This window comes from Urocampus carinirostris, chromosome 2, assembly GCF_059441175.1.
Source record: "Urocampus carinirostris isolate Australia breed hairy pipefish chromosome 2, RoL_Ucar_1.0, whole genome shotgun sequence".
NCBI classification, from domain to species: domain Eukaryota; kingdom Metazoa; phylum Chordata; class Actinopteri; order Syngnathiformes; family Syngnathidae; genus Urocampus; species Urocampus carinirostris.
The window spans coordinates 49456050-49468273 of NC_142350.1; the positions used below are offsets into that span (position 1 = coordinate 49456050).

The window sequence follows — 12224 nt, forward strand, 5'->3', positions numbered from 1 at the left end:
TAATCTTGGTGTGGCAAAATCTTTAAAAAAATGAGTTGGGAGTACCTTTAAGATGGATGGTGAGTATGGTTTTGGGACGGGACTGCCGAGAAGGAGACTGCCAAGGAAGGGAAACTTGGTAAGATGGTCTTGGGGAGGTGAAGGTCTGGAAAAGAAGATTTGGGAGTACCTTTTAGAAGATAGCCGGTGAGGAAGATCTTTGGACAAGGAGGGGACTGCTGAGGAGGGGAGACTTGGAATAGAACCCTGGGAGGGTAACCTGAGAGGGAAACTTGAGAGGGAAAACTTGAGAGGGAAAACTTGAGAGGGCTCTTAGGGTTGCCATCATCTTGAAAGGGAAATTTGGGGGTACCTTTAAAAAGATAGCTGGAGTGGTAGATCTTGGAGTGAATGAACTTTAAAAAAGGAGGGAACTGAAGAAGAAAGTCATGGGAGAAGAAGCTTGTTGTCCTGACCAGTGAACGACTTCAGAAATCAAACCGCTTCAGCAGTGTGAGGTGGGAGCCCAGAGTATTTACGATAGAGGTTGCTAATTGTCTGATTGGTAGCAGGAGACTGGAAAATAGGGCAATGTTGCCATCTGTTGGAGAAAGAGAGGGACTGCAGGCACAAAACCATGACAGTGGAACGACATAAGCGAAACAAGAGTCGTCCAAAGTCAGCGGACACAATGATTAATGATCTGTATTTATAAAGTAGTGGAGCAACGTTGTAATGCACGAAATAGTAGTGACAATAGAATTACAAAATTTCATTAGTAACGCTTTGCAGTACAGTATTCCTTGTTTTTTCGCTGGGGCTTGTGTTCCCAAAAGATACCGCGATAGTCAAAGCCTGCAAAGTAGAAACCTTTATTTATTTATTTATTAAATACTCAATTATACATAAAATTTTATACATAAAAAACAAAAGAACAAACTCCATTTACTGACTCAAGCATTTGCTTAATAAATTAAAGTGTTTTATTTTATAAACGTTTTTCTTTTTAAAACAAGTATTTTCTGTACAGTCAATTTATAAATTTAAAAATAATGTGGCAATACACTATTCGGGACACGATCCACTTCACTTCAGACGAGAATTGTGGCCATGGATGACTAAAATGTGGGGGTGAAAAGAAAGCAAAAGTACCGTACTTTATAAACATATTTTTTTACAAAGTACGGTACGAACAGTAAATACAGTATTTGTTGCAGATACAAAAAATTGTGTTTTAGGAATGCGTGCTTCTGTAACGCTGGCCGACGCCAACCTCAATCCTTTCACCGAAGAAATGGTGCCTTCTACGTGATAAAAATAATCGGATCTGAAAATTGGATGCCGGATTGAGGTGGGGAAGGGTGAAGCTGGCGGAAAAAACGGGGCAGAGCTTGAGGGAGGTGTGAGGTCACCTCACAAGCGCCTGTGTTTTTGTGTGTTCATGTGCAAAGATTGTGAATGTGTGAGATTTGGATTTTACAGGGCGAGTGAGCGCTCAGGACCACAAATCAGTTTGCGTGCATTCGGAAATAAGAAAGTAAAACAAAATTAATAAAGTGTACATTGGGAGGAAATGTAAAACTACATTCAAATAAAGAAATATGCAGTTTAATTTTAATTTTTCTCATTTTCAAAAATGGAAAATAATATTAAAACACATGTGTACGATTGAGATTTTTTTAAAAGACAGAAGGAACCAAACACATATAAGGTAAAATAAGAATGAAAATTAAATACAAATTAATTAAGAAAAAAATGGCTTTTTTTAATTATTTAGCAAAAACAATAATCATAGTAAAATAAAAATAAAATTATGAATGACATTGTGAAATAAACAAAAGAAACAAAACTAATGTGTTACATGTTAGACTAAAAATATGAAGATTAAAATAGAAAATAAAATAAAAATTACTATGAACAATATTTTATTTTTAAGGGAACTAAACTAATATACAACAGAAAATATAAACGAACTTTGGATTAAAATAATTTGAAATAAAATGATTAAAATAATATATATTTTTTGAGTTTGCTAAAAATTTAAACTAAAACAAAAAATACTCTGAATTACATTTTAACATATTAAAAGAACAAATAATGATAAAAATGAAATAAATGGAGAAAAACTGCGTCGCATTCAATTTTTTTTGTTTTGCAAAGAAACAAACAAACAAAAAAAGAAAATTTAATTTAAATACATTGAGAAAAAAAGCCATCCAGGTATAATGCTTTTCAGATTTCAAAAATGAAAAATTAAATGAGAAAAAAATATTAAGAATGAATAATTAACAAATAACAACAACACTAGAGAATGCTCGGGCCATTCTGCTTGTATCATCCAAAACAGAACATAAAATAAAATCTCTTGTGAATTACTTTTTTTAATAAATTAAGATAAACGCATTCAATAATATTTTTGACAAATACCAAAGAAATCCATAAACATCTGATTTTGTGTAAAAGTGGCTCGAGAGCTGCATACGGCTCTTTGGCACAACCTAGTGGCTCCCTAATGCTTTTTCAGGAAACCACGGTCCCGACAACCTTAGCCAAGCAGAATGCCCGGCAAAGCCAAGCACAGCAACAACGTTGTGCTCATATCAAATAAACCAGGAAATTAAACCAACACAAAAAAAAATTATATATCCGTAAAATTAAATGCATTGATGACAGTCAATGCGTAAATAATTAAACACAACATGAAAATAAGTACAGTGGAACCTCGGTTTTCGAACGCCTCTCAGTTCGAACAAATCGTAGTCTGACCAAAAACTTCGAGAAATTCTTGCTTCGCTGTTCGGTCAAAAAATCGGAGTTCGAAGGCCGGTAATGCGTGAGTGCGTACGCTAGGGTGCGATGCTGAGCGGCGTACGGGTGCAGATTGCTCTTTTCGTGACCAACTGTTATCGCGTGCGGACGTGCTTCGTTTTGCTTTCGCTTTTAATATAGGTGTACAAAGTGTTTTAGCCCCTAATTATGCCTGTCATGAGTCACTTTAGAAAAGTGCTAAAAAGAATGCAGAAGCAAGTGTCATTAGATCGGTATTTTAAGAGAAAAGAACATCCTTCCAAACAATAATTTTCCTCCCCACCGTTCACCTGCGCCTTCTGCTGACCACCACAAAGGTAAGAAATCCTATTCATAATTCTTTTCTTTAGCCTTTATTTTTTATTTTTACACGTTCATGTTAGCGTAATCTTTCGTACGGAAGATTATTATAACGTGAACGTACGATTAGCCTGGGTTAGCTTTAAGTTTACGTTAAACATTCAAGCTAAACGTTCAGGGTGTTGGAACGTAGCCCAACATTGAGGGTGTTGGAACGGAGCCCCCTTTACAATGAACCGCTCACCACTTGTTGTGGAGACCCGGGTGCTGAATGACTTGTAAACGACCTGATGTTTTTATTTTTACGCGTACGAAAGATTACGATAACGCGAACGTACGATTAGCCTGGGTTAGCGTTTAGTTTACCTTAAACATTCATGGTAAACATTCAGGGTGTTGGAACGGACTAAAACGATTTACATTATTTTTAATGGGAAAAATTATTTCGGTGATCGAACAAATCGGTTTTCGAACAGGGTTCTGGAACGGATTATGCTCGAGTACCGAGGTTCCACTGTAAATAAAAAAAAGTGAATACAGTGGAACCTCGGTTCTCGACCATAATCCGTTCTAGAACCCTGTTCGAGAACCGATTTGTTCAATCACCGAAATCGATTTTCCCATTAAAAATAATGTAAATCGTTTTAATCCGTTCCAACACCCTGAATGTTTACCATGAATGTTTAACGTAAACAAGAAGCTAACCCAGGCTAATCGTACGTTCCAGCAGCGTAATCTTCCGTACGAAAGATTACGCTAACATGAACGTGTAAAAATAAAAAAATCTGGTTGTTTACAAGTCATTTAGCACCACAAGTGGCTAGTGCTTCATTGGAAAGGGGGTTCCGTTCCAACACCCTGAATTTTGGGCTCAGTTCCAACACCCTGAATGTTTACTTCGAATCATAAAGCTAACCCAGGCTAATTGTACGTTCGCGTTATCGTAATCTTCGGTACAAAAGATTACGCTAAGAATTATGAATGTTTTGGTCGAACACCGATTTGTTCGAACTAAGGCGTTCAAAAAGTAGATTAAAATTAAACAAGGAATATATATTTTAAAGACAAATCCAACAAATTAACATAAAAAGAAAAAGGAATCAAACTTTCTTAGAAAAACAAAGAAAAATAATATGTGTATTCAAGTTAGGGTTAATAAAATGAGATGTAAAAAATCAAGTAAACAAAAAAATCTCAAATATTAAAAAAAATATTTTGTAATGTTAGAATTATCTAAATTAAATACAAAATGAATTGGACTATTTGTGATTAAATTATTAACAATAACAATGACTTAACAAAAAAACAATAATAAATAAAAACAACCACATTGCATTGGCATGATAAACATAATTTTCTGTTAGACAAAAAGTAAACTTCTTGCATCCCTCACAGTATGTGCAAAAGACCATCATTATATCATGTTCTACACTGTTTCTCTTCTAAATACTTTTATAAAATACAAAAACAAACTCTTTAGTCAGGAACCTTTCAGTGCATCAACATTTATGATATATTCTAATGCTATAAAACTTTTTTTTTACAACTGCTTTCTAGATTTCTGTAAACATCTACTAAATCTTGTCAATTCATATTAATAAATAAATTCTACGCGATTTCCCCAACAACTCTCACACGATTCTTTCAGCAATGGCTAGAGAAGTGACAATATATAAGTAGACTACTGGTTTTTCCTTCTTAGACTGATGTAAGGGGCGAGGGTGCAAATTCCGGGTTGACAAAGGAGAATCCCAGGAAGTCCTCTTGATTGACGGCCGCCAGAATGTCCGGATCGGAGGGGGTGAGGACAGAAGGGGCCGCCGTGAAGAATTTGTCGAAGTTTTCCCCTTTGCGGCCACCCTGTTGAAAGCCACGAGAGGATGACTTTTATCTCTTGTTTATTTAAGTCCATAACGCCACAGACGATATAAAAATGTACTAACAAGGTTTTTAGATGAAAACTGCAGTTAATATTGTGAAAAATTCTTTGGATTTTTCAATCTGATGTGCAAAGAGGTTTTGGTTTTGCCCTAAAAGATTGGATGCCTGACATAGGTGCTAAGGACGGATAATGAAAGTTAAGTTACTTTAGGGGCCGGTCACACAGCCGTTTGTGGCTGAATCACGGCTAAAATTTTGCGGGTTTTTTTTGCCCGTGGTTGCCCGGGATGGAAAACGCGCAAAACTGGCCAACCCGCTGTTCATCGGTGGTATGCCCGCAAAACAGACGCCGGCGACTGTTCCGCTTCCTCGTCGTGTCATTTCTGCATCATTTTCTCGTGTGGACCACGGGTATAAAAGCTCCCGAGCCGGTGTTGTGCCCAAATCCGACTCCTACGCAACACCAACACTGCCCCACCCCCTCGCGTGACTTTTTCATCCACGTTAACAAACGCATTTTGTAGAATACGATCGCACTTTATTGTTTAAATAAACGCGTTATATAGACTAGGATCTCCCAATTGTTATAATTTGCTAGCTTTATAGTTTTAATAAGCGTTTTATATAGGATACGATCGCTTTAGTTGGAAGCGCAGCAGAATGCGTGTTCACGCGAGGGGGGGAGGATTTACGTTCACAACAAAAACAAAGACAGAATGGTTTAAGTTGTATTACATTTCCAACAAATGCAAGACGAAGTGGTTTTGGTTATATGTTCGCCATTACATTCCCTAAAAGTGAGATAAAACGAGGTAAACGTGGTTGTAGTAGCGAGGGGATGCAAATCTCGGCACCGTGCTGTAGAAATCATAACCGCACAAGACACAGTCCGGTGAAGATCAAGATTTCAAACTATGGCATCATTTTTATTTTATTATCTTGAAAAGAAATGTCAGGAAATAAAAATGGATTAAGAGGAGGTCACTACGTTGACGGGGGGTTAAGGGTTATTGGTCTATCTTCTTTATTCATTATCCATTATCGATCAGTTCATAATACGCTGCAAAGCTTAGGAGCCGGGACTCTTACTCTCAGCCAAAAGGCCAAGCTAAGGTCCTAGCATTAAAGCCTTGCTGCGACCATTGCGAATGCACCGAAAGATTTATTCGAAATGAAGAGAAACTACGCTGACGGGGATCCATGTTCACCCCCTTGACGTCACGAGCACAACTGACGTGTGCTTGGCATTCGCGCTGTTTATACGTGGAGAAAGGCGTTTGACTGTCACACGCGTAACACGCTAATTTCACGTAATAACACCGTGATACAGGCGCAGAACTATCTATTACCATGCTCCACCCACGATTATCCGCTGAAATTTCCCGTCCTACCCATGTGTAAGCAAGCCCTGGCCGCGGCCAGAGCACGTCGTTCCGCGTCATTTCCGCGTCATTTCCTCGTGTTGACCACGTGTGCGGCACGCTGTTTAACACGTGCTCAAACTTTTGAGCAGCTCAAAAGTTTTGAGCGCGGCCAACCACGTGAAAATTTCCGACCGCGAGTAAAGCACTGCTCTATCTCGTCTATATGGCGGTCTCTTAACGTCCAACAGCGCCCAACAGCATCTTCTTCACGGCCAGAAATTTCTGGCCGTGATTCAGCCTCAATACGCTCGTGAAAGGCTGTGTACCCGCGCTCTGAGGAATTGAGCAGCGCCAAACAGTTTCGCGCTGCCACCCGCGCGCGAATTTCCGACCTCGTGTTAAGCACCGCTGTATCTCGTCTGAATGGCGATCTCAATACGTCCAATAGCGTCCGCCTCAAAGGCAGAAATTTCTGGCCGTGATTCAGCCGCTAATGTCTGTGTGACCGGCCCCTTACCAAGCAGAATAAAGGCGCCATTTTTGAAAGGGAAAAAAATGCATCGTTTGGCCAGCCTACGCCCTCTTGAGGAGTCGCGGGAAACCACGGGATTTCCAGCTGAAAGGTGCAATTTGCTGACTAGCAGATTTGTCTGCACCTATCAATAAAAGTGGCGAGCTGTTGAAACGAGAGCGACTATCAGGAAACCTGATTTCTGCTTTACTTTTCCACAGTGATCCCAAGGGTCAAGAGGAAATCCACAGGTTTAAAAGCGCTTTTTTGTTTGGGCCCCGGTGCTATGGAATGCTCTGCCCTCTGAGGTCCAATCTGCAACCTCAGTGGAAGAGTTTAAGTCTAAACTTAAAACACACTTCTATTTAATAGCTTATGAATGATGTTGACATCAGGAAGCTAGCAACCAGACATTCTGTTCTCTTTTATTAAATGTTGATGATGTCTTTGTATTGTCTATTAATGAAATTGCAGCATCTATTGTAGCCTGGTCATCCTGGGGGGATTACCTCATTTGCAGCCCCTTCTCGAGGTTTCTTCATTTCCTCATGCATAGGTTTTGAGTTTTTCTCTGCCCTGATGTGAGTTTCGGATCAGAGGCTCGTGTAATGGTAGTATGGAGTCTGTACAGCCCTTTAAGACTTCTTATAAATAAGGACTATGCAAATGAACATGACTTGACTTGACTATCTCGGTTAATGGGAACCAAAACGTAACCTTAAGCAGCCTGAACCGAAAAAATGCGCCCTGCCGACCCGTGTTCTCAGTGAGTTCGGCCGGGTAGTGAATTGCTGCTGCAAGGGAGCTGGTTGTTTGAGGCAAAAGGATCAATGCCACCACGCATGACACAGATTTGCTCTCCCCGCCCCAGGTCCCAACAATAGTCAACTGGGGATAATGGACCTCTGCCAAAATAAAGCAGTTCATTTAAGGCGGGCCACAACGGCACACTTCATTAGCCTGAACCCCCAAAAAAAACAAATCACTATGCCGGCCTCTGCTCTCAGTAATAGTCGACTGGAGACAATGGACCTCTGCCAAAGTAGTGAAGTTCATTTTAGGCGGGCCACAATGGGACGCATCAGTATCCTGAACCGAAAGAACAAAGGGCTATAATGGCCCCTGCTCTCAGTTAAAAAAAAGGAATAGTTGAGCAGGGATAATGGACCGGTCACTGCTCGCTGAAATATGGGATTGGGGATGAGAGATCATAGCCACACAAGTGCAATTCATTCCATGCGGAAATGACGGCAAAAAAGAGCCATAAAGCATAACAAAAGTGTGCACTGCTAGTCCATATGCGAGCAGGGATAATGGATTGTGGAGGCACGAGTGCAGCTGACTTTTCAAGCAGAAGAAGATTGACATGGTAACACAAAAACAGACGTCTGATTGGCCTAAAAGGGAAGGTAACATCTACATGTATTGTAATAATTGCAACAAAAATACTTGAACAACTGAATTTGAATAGATGAATTTGATATAAAGGGAGCAGGACTGACTGTTCTGGGGATGAAGGGTGGCGGGATTTCCAGTCTCTCCAAACGGTCCCAATCCATCCAGCGAAAGAAAGGATGCTCCCTTATCTCCCGTTCCGCATCCTCCCCGCCGCCCAGACGCTTGGCGGGATGCTTGGTGAGTAACTTAAAAACACAAAAAAATAATGTCACATTTAAGGATGCTCACTTTTTTTATGATAGATATTGCAGAAAGTGCATCTGATTATAATTGTGTCCATTATATCAAAATAAATCACTTTATGTGCCGGATTTTCCAGACTGTAAAGCACAAAAACTAAAAAAGTGTCGTATTTGCGTATTGATTGATCAGTCAGAATATATACCTGATCACGATTGCATACTACTGCATAGCTTTGAATGTAACAGGAATCAAACCCATATCACAACTTTGAGTGCATCAGATCCATCTACTGGAACCCAAGGGATGCAGATGACTCATGAAAAGGCATTTGGTCTTATCTCGTCATCACAGTATTTTTAGTTAGTTTAGTTGATGTTGTTATTAAGAGGGGCCTCGAGAATTACTTCAGACATTAAAGTGGTCCTTGAAAGGGCACAAGTTTTGAACTGAATGACAATATAGGCATAGTGGGGAGTATTTCAGTCATTCTGATTGAAGGGAACAGCATTTTGGTGGTCCTGAAATTTTTAAATACATGCATGGCTTCACGTAGATGTTTGTCACTTACAATGCTTAGTTTGAGCTAAGAAAAAGTAAAACAACATCCTCTCTACTATAACATATCTGGTACCATGACTAAAAATAGTGTGATAATGAGATAAGACCTAATGCCTTTTTATGTGTCGTCGGTATGTATAAGGTCTAGTTAGAAGATGGGAACCGGCGCACTCCACCCCGCTATCCAAGTTTGATTCAAGTTGAATTCAAAGTTATACAATTGTGAACAACCATCCATGCCCCTAGTGGCTTGGTTGTTAGAAATCTGTGCACTTACCATTGCTATCTGGTTCGATTCCCATTGCCAACATTGCTATGCAAATGTCAGCGATAAAAAGTATCGACTGATCAATAATTGCAAAAACTTGGTAACGCATTTCCGATTTTATCTGCATATAATATGCACCAGTTTATAAGTCACACGTTCAAATTTTTGGCCAATTTGGAGTTTTTAGGTTATTATGCTTTTGAACATAGGGCAGCACGGTGAAAGAGTGGTTCGTGCGCAGCCCCAGGGTGCAGAGGTTCAGGGTTCAAGTCCAGCTACTGTGGCCTCCCCGTGTGAAGTTTGCATGTTCTCCCTGTGCCTGCGTTTTCCTCCCAAAAACATGCATGTCATGTTAATTGGCTGGTCCAAATCGTTCCTAGATGTGAATGAGTGAGTTATATGTCAGTTCAGGGTGTCCCCTGACCACTGACCAAAAACAGCTGGGATGGGCTCCAGCACCCCCGAAACCCTGAAGAGGACAAGCGGTCCAGAGAATAGATGGATGGATGTTTGTAAACGTTGTGACGTATCCAGTGGGCGGGGTTTAGCGGAGGCAAAAAGCCAGAGCGAAACAATACTACAGCAAACGTACCCTTAAAATATGGTTTTGTATCACCAAAATGACGTTAGCCTGTTATCCTATATCACTCGAAGTTTAGAAAATTCCAAGATAATATAATAAGTAAAATAGACTCGATAGCAACAATCATAAGCATTTAATTTCACTGAGCTGACAGGAAGAGTGCACTTCAAACCTGAGCATTTTTAATGAGTGCCTCTGTCCAATCTTTTCGCCTTAATGCATTTAACCAGAACTCTCTTATTTTTTCTTTGATGAAGAGTGTCCGCTGGGATTCTGTAAAAACTTCAATTTGCGATCGCTAACGTTTTTTTGCTCAGATTCTGGCGCCCAAACCCACAACATGACACAATTTTAACACAGAACAAGCAGAAACGAAGGCTTGGTGTCTTCAGTGTTTTGACTAGCGCTGAATATTGTTATGCCTCTAGCTTCGACTGTGACGTCACTAGCAAGCTGTGAAAAGGTCTATAGTCCCCCCCAAAAATACGGTACATAGGTATCATGAAAATGAGTTGGTATGCACGTTTATTGACGATGTATTTATTGCATGTGCACGCACCCCCTTGCAGATGGCCACCGCTTCACGAGAAAGACTCTTGGGGTAGGAAACGCTCTGTTCCATGATGGACTGGAAAAGCTCCTCCTCGTCGATGCCATCGAAAGGCGGCTAAGAAAAAGAAAATGAATAAAAAGAATTGAGAGGAAAATAATAATAAAAATAAACAGTTGGCTGCAGAAAAAAAACCACTTCATTTTAAAGATTTGTATTCATCATTTAAATATAGTTTTGATGATGTTGAAAGATTGCTAGGGGGAAAAATTGAAGTAAATTCATTGACAAAACAACGCAGGATTATTTCTATTCATTTTTAAGACACTTGCCTGTTGTTGCTACCGAAGTACCATTGGGATGAAGAAAAAAACATATTTTCATGACTACTTTTTAAACATCAGACGCTGGCCGACTTACGAAGGATATCCGGACGATCGTTTGTAAGTTGAATTTGTTCGTAAGTTGCTTCAGTGCTATTTTGGTTAAGGTTTATATAAGTGTGTTTAAGGCTTGTATGAGTAACCTGTATTGTTCTGTACTAAAAAAATAATAAACATTTCATAAAATAATATGCTCTATAAAGATAAAAAAAAGTTAAGTGTAATTTACTTTTGGAAGATGCGCTTCAAGAGGTTCTCCTCCACGATAAAAAGTGGCCGAAAAAAAAGCATTCCGACCGTTTTCTCAACCACATCAAGCTTCTTTATTCCACTTTGATTTCAAATGAAATGGCTAGCCTCTTCTTTACACTTAACACCAAGCATATTGAATGGATGCATGAGATATTAAACAGTTAAAACATCAAAGTTCTTAGTGCGCCAGAGATACAGTACAGAATGTAGTGGCGGAAAGAAGCAATACAGTAATGTCCTGTACTCGGGAAACGGTGCATGTCCAGATATGTTTCGAAATGTTCTCATCTAACATTTTGCATTAGTCTAATGGTCGTAAGTAGGGGAGCGTCTTTATCATATTCATGTGAATTTAAAAAAAAAACTATTTATCCTAATTATATTTAACAAAAAAAATATTATATATATTATAAAATCAACTAGAATATTTAAAGGGACAGTGTGTAATATTTAGTACCTTCTAGTGGTACCAAAAATGTATTCAGCAAAAAAAAAAAAAAGCCAAAAATTCATGCATAATCATACCAATGTTATTTTTCCTAATTTTTTTCCCTAAAATTTCGTTTACTCAGTGGAATCCCTACCTAGAAGTAGTCACCATGTTTGCATTTTGCCGCTACGCTGTGCTCTCGGTACTGGATTTCCTTCGCATTAGACAATACAGTGCCATCTATTGCTCAAATTATAAAAAAATCGGGCTTTAAAACGAGCAAATTGATCTGTACCTCACTCGTCTAACTTATTTATTTCTAGCATACTATGAAAATAAGTTTAAAATAAATTAGAAATAAGAATTCAATTCCTTAAACGAGCAAAACATTCATACTTTTTCACAATGGAATTAATCAACTTAATTAAAAACAAAACAAATCATGGGAACCTGTCGTGGGTTCAACTCCAGCTCCAGACTTTCTGTGCGGGGTTTGTATGTTCTCCCCGTGCTTGCGTGGGTTTCCTCCGGGCACTCCGGTTTCCTCCCACATTCCAAAGACATGCATTTCAGGTGAATTGGCCGGTCCAAATTGTCCCTAGGTGTGAATGAGCGAATGAGTTGTCTGTCCCTGTGTGCCCTGCGATTGGCTGGCAACCAGTTCAGGGTGTCCCCTGCCCACTGCCTGAAGATGACTGGGATGGGCTCCAGCCCCC

The 12224-nt window shown here is 39.5% G+C and overlaps 1 protein-coding gene across 3 annotated transcripts in view; it reads right to left on the reverse strand.

Moving 5' to 3' along the window:
* Positions 1-4013: 4013 nt before the first annotated feature.
* prkcg (protein kinase C, gamma) overlaps positions 4014-12224 on the reverse strand; it is an 82865-nt gene continuing 74654 nt past the window's right edge. For all 3 annotated transcript variants that reach the window (XM_088326930.1, XM_088326933.1, XM_088326932.1), the window contains 3 exons: positions 10453-10560; positions 8346-8486; positions 4014-4947 (listed from right to left, as the gene is read on the reverse strand). In XM_088326930.1, the coding sequence (XP_088183056.1) occupies positions 4786-4947; positions 8346-8486; positions 10453-10560 (411 nt within the window). In that variant the 3' untranslated portion in view covers positions 4014-4785. The remainder of the gene's footprint in view (positions 4948-8345; positions 8487-10452; positions 10561-12224) is intronic.